At 63.3% G+C, this 14,911-nt stretch overlaps 1 protein-coding gene across 7 annotated transcripts in view; it reads right to left on the minus strand.

The window, feature by feature from the left end:
- IGSF9B (immunoglobulin superfamily member 9B) overlaps positions 1–10,796 on the minus strand; it is a 43,299-nt gene extending 32,503 nt beyond the window's left edge. For all 7 annotated transcript variants that reach the window (XR_015706094.1, XM_087763481.1, XM_087763483.1 and 4 more), the window contains exons 1-3: positions 10,704–10,796; positions 2,618–2,815; positions 1,355–1,501 (exon numbers count right to left, since the gene is read on the minus strand). Coding sequence is in view for 6 of the 7 variants with exons in the window: in XM_087763481.1 (XP_087619607.1) it covers positions 1,355–1,501; positions 2,618–2,815; positions 10,704–10,767 (409 nt within the window). In the remaining variant the exon portion in view is untranslated. The remainder of the gene's footprint in view (positions 1–1,354; positions 1,502–2,617; positions 2,816–10,703) is intronic.
- Positions 10,797–14,911: the final 4,115 nt, after the last annotated feature.

Here is a 14,911-nt window from a genome sequence, read left to right on the forward strand (position 1 = left end):
AGTGGCTGTCACAGGGGCTGTCCCCGGGGACACCCATGGACGGCACGTCTCCCCCGCCACACTGCACCCCAGCCCCGTCCCCGCTAGCTCCAGGGCATGGCACCACGTACCCCCTATTGCACATTAACTTGCTATTGTCAAAACATGGGAAAACACCGCAGTGCAGATCGAAAGGCTCCTTCCTGATTAAAGAGGCTGGCAGGATTACAGCCCGCCCCTAATTACCAGCGGTTGTTAAAGCCCACTTTCAAGGAAGACAGGTTGGCAATTTAATCTGCTCGGGAAAAAAAAAAAAGAACTGTATTTTGTTTCTCCCCAAATGATTTTTATTTTCTCCTAAAAAAATTAAGCATTGTAATGCACTGGGGAAAAGGCCCAGCCTTCCCCCAAAAGCAATTGCTCAGGCCGGGAGACTACGGTTATTATTTTGCTATTAAGCCCCTGCATGCTCCACACTGCATAAAACCCAAAAAGCACCCCATTTTGCAAAGGGGGTCGAGCCCAGGGAGGGACAGGGCCGCCGATGGCCACGTCCAGCCCCTCGGGCCGGCGGCTTGCAGGATCCGTGCACGTGGTGCAGGTGAAGCACGCGCCATCCTCCTCCTCTTGCTTCCCTCACCCCTTCCTTCCCAAGCCCTCCGAGCTCGTGAGCAGGCAGGAGGAGGGCAGCCTCGCCGGGAAGCGCGGCAGCATCTCACCCCCTTTATGCAGGCAGGGCAGCGGGCAGGGATGGGGCTGGTGCGCTGCACAGCCACGATTGCAAAGCTCCTGCTCGCTAATTGAACTCAATTAGGTGGCTCTGCTCTGTGCCGCAGCCCAGCCGTCCCCCTGAAAGGTTAAATTAATTGCTGAAGGTCAGGCAAGACCAGCGAGGAGCTGCTGGTGCCCACATCTCCTCTCCAGCCACCCCACTGCAGCAGAAGAGGCACAGCCCTGCTGCTGGGCTAAAAATAAAGACCTCTCCTGATGTGGAGAATGACAATTTGCTAATTAGTTTAATATACAGCCTTAATAAAATGAAAAAGTAATTTAAGTAAATCTGAATTTCAAGAAAACAAAGATTTGATTTTCTGATCTGTTTGTTAAGAGGAGATTCATTCCCACCCCCATTTCTTGATGTCTCTCCCTTAAACAAGCTCCACATAATTAAACTGTGGAATCCCTAATAAAAGTTTGTCCTTTTTTAAGTCATGCCCTGGCTGGAGCAATCCGCCTGGATGGCTTCAGGCTCGCTTGTTTGCAAGGCGCAGATACCATCGAGGTCCAGCGTCCATCAGAAATCAAAGGGAAACCCGTCTCGACACTGCACGCAGCCCCACGGCGATGCCGCAGCCGCCCGCCCTGCCCGGCTCACCGTTGACCGTGAGGTGGACCCAGCTGCCGTTGTGGAAGGTGTCGTACTGCTGGTCCAGCATGAGCACTTTGCACTCGTACCAGCCCTGGTCCTCTGAACGGACCTGCTCAATGCGCAGGGAGGCTTTGTCATGCAGGCTGGCCCGCCCTGCGGGGAGAGCACAGCCGTCAGCTCGGTGGCCCCTGGCCTCACGCAATGGCCCCCCAGCACCGAACCAACCCCCCAGGGGCATTGCTGCAGGGGACAGCCTGGCCCAGTGCAGGCACTGAGCGGCTGCAGCAGCTTTGGGGCTGGGCAGAGCCCCACCATGCCCAGTTATGGGGCTGCTTGAGCCTCACAGCACGGTGCTGCCAGTTCCAGCCAGCCGGCAACACGCTCGCCCGTCTGGGAAGGGCAGAGCAAGCTGCCGCGGCCAGGCAAGGTGCCTCGAGCGGCGTCTGCCTGCAGCGACACCGGCCTTCTGCTCCCAGCCAGGGGCTGGCGGCAGTACAGCCGGCAAGCAGGCACACCCCAAAGCCTTTCCCCAGTCTGGGAGCTTCACAAAAAGCAGGGCAGCCCCAGACTGACACTGGGTGCAGCCCGGGAAACCAGACCGGCATCAAAGCAGCCCAAACCTCCACCCCGGCACAGCAGCCACTGGGCTCTGGCATTGCTCAAGCATGAGCTGAGTTTGGCTAGGCTCAGCCCAGGCTCAGGTGCTGGCACCCTCCCTGCACAGCAATCCCAGGGGAGCAATTTGGGCAGAGGAAGCCCTGCAGACCCTGGAAGCAGGGCAAGATTCATGGAATGGCATAGTAAAACGGGTCTGCCCCACCACATCAACCCCCTCGGGGCTGGTCCCCAGCTCATAGATGCTACCAGAGGCCACCGGCCATGTGGGGCTGGTGGCACATTGGCAAGCAGCCAACATGGGCTCTGCAGCTGCAACCTGCCACCTCCACTCAGCACATGGCCCTGGCCCTGGCCCCATCCCCATCGTCCCCCCAGCATCCCCCCCCAGGCTCACAGCTGCTCCGGGACGCAGCAGCAGCCACCGCCGCCACACGTCACCCTGGGTTTCTCTGCCTCGCTCGCTCCCGTCCCACACAGCCCAGCTGGCTTCCTAGCACTGCTGCTTAATTAAAACCAACTGGGTGGAAAGCGAGCAACGAGAGGCAGAGCCCGTGCGGTTTCCGACAGCGGAGCGGATGGAGCGGAGCTGTACATCCCCGCCTGCACCGCAGTCGGGACCTGACACATCCCCCTCATACCCCCCGGACTCACCGGCATACTCCGGGTCGACATGGGGAGGGTAAAACCCAAACTTGATGAAGATGGGGATGGGGACGCCGAACTTGAACCACTCCACGACATAGGGAGGGGGCTGTCCCGTGAGCGGATGGATCACATCGCATGGCAGGATCACACTCTCGCCAGCACGAGCGGTCACAAACTCGGGCTCCTCCCTCGAGCCGAGGGCACCTGCAAGGGGGCGAAGGAAGAAACTGTGGCTCATCCCATCACCGGACCCCAGCATGGGCATTAGCCGGAGGACCGGGACTCCTGGGAGAGCCACAGCAGAGACGATGCCCGTCCCCAGCCTCCTGGCTCCACCGAGGGCAGCCCCTGGGTCTCCCCTGCCCCAAAAACCAAGGGGGGGGTTCCCCAAGCCCCTCCACCCAGCTCCAGGGCCACCCCAAGACACCAAAGGACTCAGGACGGTGGCCATCAGCACCCGCTACTCCACGATGGCTTCCCATCCTCCATGCCAGGGCAAGGGTGGTGGCCAGTGACCCCATGAGGGTTTTGGGGACCCCCTGCTCTCAGCAGAGAGGTGCTTGGAGGATGCCCAGTGCTGCTCCTCACCTAGCAGCACCTTCAGGGCTGTCCTGCATCCCTGTGGCAGGGAAAAAGGCTGCTTTACAGCCCTGCTTGTGCCCCCGTGTCCTCTGGTGAGCAGGATCAAGCATGCAGGGACCACCGATCCGCAGCTCTGATGTGCCAACCCGGGGATCCAGCTTTCCCACAGGAGCCATCCCAGGGCAGGCTGAGCAGCAATGCTCCAGCCAAGCCTGTCCATCCTCGGGTGTCCCCGAGAGCCCCAGGCCTGAAACCCAGCTGCGACCTGTGTGTCGAGTCTGGCACCCTGCTCCTCCTGCCTGGCCCCCGGCTGGGGTAATTAAACAGGGCTTTGGTCTCAGCCTCAGACGAAGGCACTGCTCCACCCCGGCTGTGCCTCCCTACTCAGCTGCAGCCTGTCGTCATCCTGCTCTCGCCATCAGCAGCAAAGCTGCATTCTCAGCACAGCTTTCAGAAAGGGAGAAGGAAAACCCAGGGCTGGGGGAAGCCAAGGGGGGGTCCCCAAAACTGCAGGCAGAGGGTTCAGCCCAACGTCTCCCTTCCCACCAAGGAAGGGCCCCCCTTTTCCTGGCATACACAGCCGCCGCCTGCTCCAGGAGGGATGCTCGGGGAGGGATGCTCGGGGAAGCACGTTCCCACTCCTCCGCGCTGCTCCTCGGGGCCGCCGGTGATTGGCGGCGAGTGACATCACTGCTTCCCCGCCGCGGGAGCCGAGCATCACCGGCTATTTTTGGCTCCAGCACAAGCGTGTACCGGCAAAAGGCCCGTGCCGTGCCACCCCACCGGCTCACCGGCCGAGTGGCCCCATGGGAAAGGGAATCGGCAGAGCCAGCTCTGCTGGCAGCCCTGGCCACAGCCGAAACCCCCTCCCCACTGCAAGGTGCAACGCCGCAGAGGAGCACAGCCTTATGGCCAACCAGGCATCCCTGGTCCTCACAGCACCGGCAAGCTGGGCGCTGGGGCTAGATGGCGGCTGTTTAACTGGGAGGGCTGGCTGGTGGCAGCAGGGAGGGCGATGCCGGGGTGCAAAGATGTGAACCATCTGCAAGGAGCAGATGCTGCATTGCACGCCTGCTGCAGGCACCCAGCCCCACTACAGGAGTCCCACATGGCCACATACCTGCCTGGACCCCATCCAGGCCGGGGGAATGCTGTGAACGCACGTGCAATATGCATGCACACGCATGCACCCTGCTCCTGCACCCCCACTTTGCGCCGCCCTGACGACACTCTTGCACCTCTCCGTGCCTCGTTATCGCTGCATTGCCGATGAGCTCAAGCGTTCGCACCCTGTCAGCAGGGACAGTGTCAGCCCTCCCCTGCCACCCCGGCAAAGAGCTGCAAGGACCTGTCCCAACCCCACTGCGCCCATCCAGGGGGCTGCGCTGCGGGGCTGGGAACCCCCCTCCCTGCCCACGGCCCCCCTGCGCTGATCAGGGACAGCAGCTGTCACGTGCTGCTCAAGAGCATCCAAGGACGCGTGCTTCCCCAGCCGCCTTGCCTGAGCGAGCGGGTCCCCAGCACCTCGCCACCTTCAAAAGGACAGTCCTGCTTTCTACCGGCAGCAGGGGATGGAGGGGACAGCACCCCAGCCCGTCCCTGAGCCCCCTGCCTGCCCCAGCCCACCAGCTCCTTGGGTACCAAGGTGGGATCTTGGTTTTCAGCTCCTCAATGCCAAATGGAGCCTGGGATACTGATGCTTGCCCAGCTGGAGAAGCACACCATCCAAGAGGCCACCCAGATGCCCCAAGGATGGGTGCCGGGGAGTCGTACTCACAGCCCCTGCCAGGATGCCCTGACTTGCTCCCCAGCAAACCGGTGGGTGACATCCCCAGGGAGGGGACGAGCCAGCCGCTCTGCTGGACCCATGCCTGGCCAGGGCCGCCCGGGCAAAGGAAAATAGGTCAGCCCCAGCAGCTCGCAGCGCCGGTGTCTGATCGCAAGGCCGGTGGGGAATTGCACGCACGGCTGAGCATCGCCTCCCCACGCGCACGGCCGGCTGGCAGCCACGGCGGCTAACCAGCCCCTGGCTCTCCCCAGCTGCCACCCGCCCCACCATCGGCCCCTGTGCCCTCCTGCCCCTGCTTCCAGAGACAGCGGGAAAGCAGTGGGGAGATGTTTTACAGACCCTCCTTGGGTCTCCTCAAGTTCCCTGCCCACTAACCCTACGCTCCCAGCTCCAACCAGGTTTTCCTTCCAAGTCCTGGCTGCTGAAGGCACAGAAGAGATGGAGACTGCAGATCTCAATTCAAAGAGGTATTTCTCACCCCCACATTTGTGGGGAAACGCTTGAAAACAACCTGCAGACGCCAGAAGAAACAGAGCGCAAACAGACAGGGTATTTTTAAACTCACTTGATTTTTCCCAGCCAAGTTCAGAGGGGTTTCAAGGCTTAACCTGCAGTTTGGAAATAGGGTCAACATCAGGGAGCAGCAGCGGGGATGCAAACCCCAAATCCCCCCTCGGTGCGGGAGCTCGTGCAAAGCTGGGGGATGCCTCGTAAAGAAAAACAAGTAATCAACAGGCTTCGTCATCCAAGCAGATCCAGGAAAAATAAAAGCACGCCGCGTGCCAGGAGGCAAGAATACAAGATGCGGAGGTGGAGTTGAACAGCATCCCAAAGGGAGAGGAGGGAAGGCTGCTGCCGCGTAGAGACGGTGCCACCGCGGGGCTCCCCAGGACGGTGATGCGAAGGCTGGGAAGACCCTTGCCCAGGTCCGGGGATCCAGCTCCTCCCATCCCGAGAGCAGAGACGTAAGGCAACACGGGACTTAGTGAAGCTGGGGGTATCCAGCATCTTGGGTGCACTTGCTGAAGTGGGACCCTTCCTGCAGACGCTTCGCGAGAAGGACGCAGCCGTGGCAGAGCAGGTTTCCAAATGAAATAGCCCTGCACCTCGGCTCGCAGCAGGGATAAACACTGATCCCACGGCCAAGGGACGATGGCAAAGAGCCCGGGAAGGCTGCCCTCCCCAGCAGACACTCATGCCCTGGAGTCAGAGAGGGGATCCCATCCTGATCCCCCACCCCAGGCGCTCATCCCCATCCCTGTCCCCCCATGGGGATGGCCAAGGGAGCAGGCACACGGCCCCGAGCCCCTGGATCTCTCCTCCTTGCTGAGCAGAGACAAGATCTGCTCTGACACATCCTGCTCACATTGGTGGAGGCGGGATACGGCAGGGATCTCTGAGGACAAGGCCACCAGCACGGCATATGGAGACCGGCAGGGAAGGAGAGCAGGCAGCCAGCGTCACAAAACAAGCAGGGCAGCAACCACAGCCTGGGGAGGGGGACAGGGACCACCCACTGCAGGGAGCCGAGTGCTGAGCCAGTGCATGGGATGGGGGGACAGCCGCCTGCCCCTCACCTCCCTACCCCCCCAACAGCTCAGTGGGGGCTGCACCCCTCACCGCAAGCTTGGTCCCCCCCTGCCTGCCCAGGGGTACCCACAGCCCCCTGAGAGCATCCTCCTGTCCCCTGGCAGGGGCAGCCCTGCGGGCTGGGAGCACAGCCCTCACCCCCTCCCCCAGCTGGAAAGCAGCATCTGGGCTTTCAGCGCGATTCCTGCGTTTTAAACCCGATTTTCCAGATGGATGGAGGGCGACGCGCAGGTCAAGTGACATGCCTCAAGGTCATGCGGGGCCAGCGAAGGAGCAGGATTAGCTGCGAGGGGTGGCTCGGCACCCTGTTCACGGCAAGACTGTGACTTCAAACCCTGTCCCCAGGGACAAGGGGTATCCTGCGGGACTGCCAACACCATCCCCACACAGGCAGGCAGCTGCCCTGGCACCCCCAGGGGAGCGTGCATGCCCAGGGTGATGCCCCACGGCAGCCCCCCGCCCACCACGGTGGGTCCCCACTCCCGAGGATGACACTGGTGGGATCATGCCCAGTTGGGTGGCAGCTCAGCAAGCACATGTGCTAGCACAGGTCAGTGCTCAGAGATGGAGCGTGCAAGAAAATTACTTCCTCGTGGTCACCCCGGTGTCCCCACTCCCGCCTGGGGGTCCTCAGCATCCCCTCCCTCTAAACGCCACTGGCCCGGAGTAGAGCATCCCCACGTGCCGCACAGCAGGCGCCTCGCGGGAGCCATCATCTCCCAGCAACGACCAGCAGCTACCTGCGTGCTCCCTGCCAGCTCCCTCCGCGTGCCGCAGGGCCAAGCAAGCAGCTGCAGCGGCAGGAGGCTGGAGCCGAAATCGCTCCTGGGGGAGACCTGCTCCTGCACCCGGAGAGCACTGCCAGGGCACTGTGCCCCCCAACCCAGCACATCCAGACCCACATCGCACCGGTACCCATGTGCAGGCTGCCCACGTCGCCCCTACAGAGCAGCGCGTACAACCCTGATGCCATCACAGTCCTCTGACTGGTAACTGGGATGCAGGCAGCGCTCCCAGCTGCCCGTCAGCAGCTCCTGAATCACGCTGTTCCTGGCTCAGGCAGCCCTCCCACCAACGCCAGCCTCTCCATCATCAAGCGGGAGGAAGGGAGTTGTTTTTCCAAAGGCCAGCTGGTCGCTCAGGGCTCCCAGCTCGAGAGATGCCTACCACAGGGGAAAGGAGAGGGAAGGACTCCTCCATCAGCATGGCATGGGGCTGGACCCGCTGCTCGCCCATCTCCAGGGCTTCTCCTCCAGCCTGAAGCCACAACCTTCAAGAGAGAGGACTGGAGGTGAATGGGAGCTAACCCATCCTGCCACGGCTCCGGAGAGGAACTTACAGGGTCCACTTATCACCGGCGAAGCTGCAGCTTCCAAACCAAAAGGCAACCGAGCCAGGAAAGCATCACCGCAAAATCCCTCCGGCAAGCCAAGTCAACAACCAAGACGCGCACGTCCCTCCCTGCCCCACGCGCTCCCATCTAACAGGTCCAGAGGAGCAGAAATCCTCCAGGGAAGGATGGAAACCGGAGCTGGGTCAACCGCCTTGGCCGGTCCCGGTGCCAAACCATCCCCTTGCCAGCGGAGAGTGGGGCCAAAGCCGCATGTGCCAAAGCCGGCGGCTGCTGATGCAAACCCTTCCATGGCCGAAGAGGCACCAGCGCTTGCGTGCAACAGCTCTGTGCCAGGAACGAGTAAGGGATGCAGCGCTGGCACTGCCACGGTGAGCCGCTCCGACCGCCCAAGGTCAGTGCCGCGAGCATCACCTGCCACGGTGTCCGGGGGGACCTCTTCAACGGGAGCCCTCACCCGGGGCTGGTGAAGCCAAATCCTGCCTTCGCAAACCGCACCTGCTGGATCCACGACCATCCCCGCTTGCTGTGCGGCACCGCGTCACGCTCGTGGGAGAGCGAGGAAAAGCCCCTCGGCGTCACGGCACCGCCGGGAATGCTAGGAGGCCAGACCCCTCCTCCAACACCCACTCCCGGCACGGTCACACCCTGGCTCTCCTCCCCCATGCCGTAAGAGGGGATAACGCGTCCTCCTTCCCTCTCTGAGCCGATTAACGCCTGGAAAGCCCTTAGAGAGCCAGGCCAGGCAAGAGGGCTGCCCCAGGGCCAGCACCGCTGCATCGCAGCCTGGCTCTGCGAGGAGGAGGTGGCAGTACGGGGAGGAAGGCCACGGCCAGGGAAGAGCCCCAGCGAGGGCACCGGCACATGGTGAGCCCCAGCTCTGCTCCGAAGCCCTGTCCCCAGGCGATGTGGAGTGACAGCCCCCCACCAGGAGGGGACGGTGCTGGGGCCGAGAGGCTGCAGCGGCCGCGGGCTCCTGTCCCCACGCAGCCCTCCCGCGGGGGCCACGCCGGCCCGCAGCGCCCCCTCGCCCGCTACGCCCGTCGCCCACCCACGCATTACTCATTCATCACGTACGCGCCGCTCCGTACGCACAGCACCCCCACGCTTGGGGTCCCCGGCAGCCACCCACCCACCCTGGCAGCAGTTCAGGAGCCCCATCCAAGTGGTTCCAGGGTATTTCCAAGTTCCCAAGCACTGAACTCACTGCTCCGCTCCTCTCCCAGGCGGAGAATCCCTCTATAAACCGCTGCTGCAAACCACCCCCTCGCCACGCCGCAGGATGCATTTCAGACAGGCAGCAACTGGCCACGGCTCAGCAGCAAGAGGGACCCCGTCCCCCCAAAAAGGCAACCCCATCCTGACCCCCACCCCCCCCCGCCTCCGAGGAGCCGGCTGCCAGGCAGGGATGCCAAGGGACCATGGCGGGGTGCAGATGTGACCCCGCAGGCTCAAGGAGCGCCGTGATGCGGCGGGGGCTGCGGCATGTGCCAAGGTGCCCCCTCCCAGCCCACCCGCGCCCGGCATTCCTCCCCATGGGGAGGGGAGCGGCGGTGGCTGCCAGCCAGGCATCGCTTGCTGCTGGCAGCCACCGCATCCCCACGGGGAGGGCTTGGTGACACCCAGGGCGTAGCTCCCGGGGTCCCATCCTGGGTAGGGACCACCGGGGTGCAGGGCCCACCCCGTGCTCGGCGAGGCACCAGCGGCAGAGATGGGAGACGGTGCTGTAGCAGCAGCAGGCAGCTCCCCTTCTACCTGCAGGGAGGGCTGGGGGGAGGTAGGGGAATGGCAGCTGAATGAAAAGAAGCCAGAGCAGGAAAACCAGGGTTATTCCCCGCCGCCGTCTCCCTCCTGACCTTGGACAACCCTGTGCCTCAGTTTACCCCGGCGCAGCAGCCACCTGCAGTGGGGGGGGGAAAGGAGGGCAGCGTCCCCCAGGCAGGGGGGAGCAAAGTCACCCCCAAACCCGCAGCCAGGAGCACACGGGCAGAGCCAAGGCACTGCAGGGGAAGGCACGGAATCACTTTTGCATTTCTCCTTGCCCAGCAGGGAAGGGCAAACGCTGCCTGTGCCCCTTGGAGCTGCAAGAGACGCTCCGGTCCCGGCCGGAGGTCACACTGCTCACCTCTCCCCCCGCACCCAGCCAGGCGTGCCCCCCGCAAGGACTCGCACCCATTGCCTTCTCCCAAAGGGAATTTCCGAGACCCAGGCAGAGGCAGGACCTGCCGCACAGCAGCACCGGGAGCCCGGCCAGGCTCTGCTCCCGGCTCCTGCCTCCCAAACTTCCCGAGTTGCAGCCGCTGCCCTCTGGGAGGTCACTGCAAAAACCGCTGAGCGCCTGGGGAAGATGCACGGGCGCTCCCAGCTCCCCCCCCCCCCCCGATAGTGGGGAAGAAAGCAATAGCCAGCGTCTCGCTGCAGCACCGGCGCCCGGGGACACGGGCAGCGCTCACCCCCCCGCACAGGCACCGGGGGGGGGGACGCAAACCCCCTCCGGAGCCGCAGAGAGCCGCACCCCCGGGGCGGGCTCCCCCCCAAGCCCCCTCCCGGTGCAAGCTCCGGGACGTGCTGCCCCCCCGTGCATGCATCCCAGCCCGGTGCAAGCTCCCCAGTGCAAGCATCCTAGCCGGGTGCAAGCTCCCCGGTGCATGCACGTTCCCCCCCGCCCAGCCGGTACAGGGAGGGGGGGCATGCAGACGCGGCCCCGCCGCCGCCCCGGAGAGCCCGGCGGACCCCCCCGGGGGGCATCCCGGAGGAGGACGACCCGCGGCCCGACTCACCTTGGACGGGCAACCCGCGGGCGCCGAGCACACTTGCTACCAAAGCGGCCACATACCAAATCATAGTACTACCGGCCCCCGGTGCGCAGCATCTTCCGCCCGCCGGGCGGCCCGGCCGGGGCGGGGCAGGGCTGGCCGGGCCGGGGCAGGGCTCCCCGGGCCGCCGCGGGGCTGGCCGGGCCGGAGGGGCGGCTCAGGGCCGGCCGCCGGCCGCCGCCGCCGCCGCTGCGCCCATGCCCGCGCCCATGCCGCCGCCGCCGCGCTGCACCTGCCCTCCGCCGCACGGCGCGGGGCGCAGCCTAGCCTGCGCCCTTTAGCGGCTCGGTGCCGCCCCCGCCCGCCTCCCATTGGCCGCGCCCCGGCGGAGTGGGCGGTGATTGGCCGGCGGTGCGGCCCGGGCCCGTTTCAAGGTGGGTTGGCGCGCACGGGGCCCCGGCGCCGCAGTATCATGCGCACTGCCGGGAGCGGCGGGCGGTGCGCCGGCACGGCACGGCACGGCACGGCACCGCACCGCACCGCACCGCACCGCACCGCACCGCACGGCGGGGCTCGGCTCGGCTCGGCTCGGCTCGGCTCGGGGTCACCTCCGCCGGCCGGTCACCTCCCCACCGCCTCTGCCACCCGCCCCGGAGCAGCGTCTCCTCCCGGTCCCCAGATGTGTTCAGCGTCACCTCCCTGTTTCCAGATGTGCCCCTTGTACTGGCTCAGCATCACCTCCCTGTCCCCAGATGTGTCCCCTGCACTGGCACATCACCTCCCTGTCTCCAGATGTGCCCCCTGCACCAGCTCAGCATCACTTTCCCGCTCCCAGATGTGTCCCTTGCCCCGGCACAGCATCACCTTCTTGTTCCCAGATGTGCCCCCCGACTGGCTCAGTGTCACCTCCCTGTCCCCAGCTCTGCCACCTGCCCCTGCTGCCATGCACCACCTCTCTGACCCCCCAGTGCCACTTTGTGCCCACGCAAGGTCACCTCCCCACCACGGGCTGAGCCACGTGCCCCCTGCACCAGCTCCACATCACCCCGACCAACATCAGCTGTGCCATCTGTCCCTGCCACCCTGCACCAGCTTGGAGTCACATTCACCTGTCACCCCACACCCAGCACCAGGGCTCGGTGCCACTGCCACCCCTTGCACCTTGTACCACCTCCTCCTGCCACCCTGCACCACCTGTGTCTCCTCCCGTGCTCCTGCTCTATGCCACTTGCTCCCATCCCTAAGCCCCTGCTCTGTGTCACCCTGTGTCCCCCTGCCATGTCCCTGGCACACCTTTGTGCCCTGCTGAGCGCACCCCTCCGTTTGAAAAGAGAGAATTGGGGTCCACTCCAATGAAAATAGGTAGAAAATGTGAAGTCCCCTGTGTTCTCCCATCCCAGCCCACCTCTTCTCCCTGCAAAGACCTCTGGTGATGCCAGGTGGGCAAACAGCCAGGCTTGCTCCCCGAGGAGCGTGCCAGCAAGAGAAATGGGCCACTGAACTCCCCCTGAGATGACAGGCAGCCTGGGAGCGGACAGGCTCGCCTGGAGCGGGGGGCATGCCATTTTGTCCCCAGCACTCACCATCGTCCCATTGCCCACACCGTTGGGAGAGTATCTGGGGAGAGGTTTGAGCAGCTGCTGATCTTCCTACCTCTTCTTCCCATGCATGTCCTCGAAAGAGGCAAAAAAACCCAATCCTTGGAGAGGATGCAGGCATTTGAGGAGCACAAGGAGCATCCCACACTTTCTGCCTGCGATTATGCTCACAGAGGGTCAGGCATCAGCACGGCCCTGGGCAGGAGGCAAGTGCCTGTGGGCAGCACGAGGCCCAGCAGAGAGCATCCCCCAGCCCAGCCCGAGCTCACGCAAGCTCCTGGGCAGTTTGCTTCCCTAGCAAAATCCAAGACCTCGTAAAACCCTGACTCAGCTCTTAGTCCTGAGATCTGAAGTGAAAGCTTGCAAATCTGCAAGGTGGGTTGGCGAGGCTGGCAGAGCCAAGGATGACCCTTGCGTTGGGGCAGTTTTGCTCTTTAAGCTGCTTTCCGGATCGGTGCAGCCTGTTTCCCAAAAGCCAGGTTTGCAGCCACGGGAGGGCAGAGCCCCTTGGCCAGCACCCTCCGGCTCCAGGCCTGCTGGCTTCAAAGCACTCAAAAAATCCCAGCCATCATCCACTGCCTGCTCCATCCACCCTCACCCAGCCAGAGAGAGTCAACATATTCTGGTTCAGCTGGAGTCCATGCTACCAGGCAGATCATCTTCATGTCTTTAGCTGGGTTTTGTCACAATTTCAAAGAGAAAAAAAAAAAAAGAGCATTGATGAGACCTGTGCTAACACGGCCCAACCTGGGAGGCATCAGGAGCGCGTGGTAGATGGGGCGGACGCAGCCCCGCTCCCGGCGTGTACCTCTCCGAGCACAGGGGCCCCACCAGCGTCCCTCAAGAAACTGGAAATATGGGCTTGGGTTGGAGCACGGCTGCTGGTTCACACCCTTGTTTCTCCAGACTAATTTGCTGGTTTTATGAAATCCATTCCCCACTGTTTTCACACTTCTCTCCCTCTCTATTTATAGCTGGGTTTATTTACATGAACAGGGCACTCCGTGTACTTTCGCGTCAGCCTGCGGTGGCAGAGCCGAGAGCGGGCAAAGGCAGCAGGCAGCAAGGCAAGGCAAGGAGCACCCAGGTCCTCGGCCACGGCCACCTCCTGCCCGCCACGTGGGAGGCAGGCAGGCAGCCAGCCCTGCCGAGGAATGAGCCGGAGCCGAACAAGCCACGCATGCCCCAGACCCACACGTGCCCCAGACCCGTCCCCGCAGCCCCCAGCGACGCAGCCCCCGTGGGATGCAGGTGGCCCTGGAGCCACCCACAGGTGAATCCCTTCTCTTTCCAAGGGGGAGCAGCTCTGGCAGCAGCGTTTTGCTTCCCTGAGCCATATCCATCTTTCATGCTACCGACCTGGGGATCCCCGCAGCCTTCCCGGCTCGAAAGGCGACGGAAAGAGGAAAAAATTCATTGCAGACCAGAACTCAGTAAGGCTGCCCTTGCCCTCCGCCCTGCCGCACAGCCACGGAGAGCACAGCCTACCACGCACAGCTGAGTCACTTGACAACTGCCCAGCGATAAATTTACCACTTTGCCTAACAAGAAGGATAAAAATGTTGTTGCTTTTTGGGGTTTTGTGGAAAACTCTGACAGATGAGGCAGGAGGCCTCAGATTAGCACAAGGGTAAGAGACTTGGGGGATGCAGCTGTCCCTATCGCAGGATCATCTGGGAGAGATGCAGCCCCAGTTGAGCCCTGGTGCCAGCTCCCTGGGACTTGGCTGTCAGGATCAGGGGCAGAGGTTTAGGTTTGGGTATTGGCACAAGGAAAGCAGGAATGACCTGTGAGTCCAGGCTGGAAATTCAGAGATTTCCAGCCCTCAGAGCTGCGAGGTTCTGTTTCAGCAGGAAACATGGGGCAGCAAAAAATAACCAAAAAAGCTGACCTGGAGCTGGCTCCAGCTCTAGGGGATGGTTAGGGCACGGACCACAGGAGAAGAGGCATGGGCTTGCTTTATGCAAGCCATGGCCCTGATGAACCTGACTGCTGGAGAGGGGCTGACCTGAAAATGGAGCTTCCCAGGGTGTGGGTCTCCTCCTGGCCCCTCACCTTGCCCCAGCAGTGGCCAGCCCCGGAGCTGCCGGCGACCCAGCCGGGAGAGCAGGAGATGTGGGCTCAGCTTTCTCCCCACGCGGGGCTGAGTCTCCCTGCACAAGTACATGATTATTCACAGCCTCCAGCATTTGCATGGTGGAGTCACGAGTCTCACAACACCTGATCTCCCGGGAGAGCTGCCTCCTGCACTTCGGGAGGCAACGGCCCACATTCAGAAAGTGGGACTCGGTGTCTCACGGCATCCCACATGGCCCAGCTGTCACCTCCTCCCCACTCCACACGGGGACCGGGAGAAGGGAGCCCACCCTGTCCCTGCCACCGCGGCGAGGAAGATGGCTTCAGGGCAGGGACAGGCAGGAACCCTGAAAACGCGGGAGCTGAGCGTGGAAATGCTGAGCCAGCCTGCAGCGTCGCTGTGCGCGCAGTGAGCCTGCCACGGGAAAGACCAAAAAAGCCCCTCGACGGAGTCACTGAAGGACAAGCAGGCAGATGGGCTCGGCTCACGCCAAGCTGGGGTTAGGCTCGTTCCCTCCCCGTCCCCTCTCCCATCGCCGGTGGCTCATCGCCGGCGCG

The sequence above is a fragment of the Nipponia nippon genome, unplaced genomic scaffold (assembly GCF_047370975.1).
Source record: "Nipponia nippon isolate SJK-2023a ecotype South Korea unplaced genomic scaffold, ASM4737097v1 scaffold_28, whole genome shotgun sequence".
In the NCBI taxonomy this organism is placed as follows: domain Eukaryota; kingdom Metazoa; phylum Chordata; class Aves; order Pelecaniformes; family Threskiornithidae; genus Nipponia; species Nipponia nippon.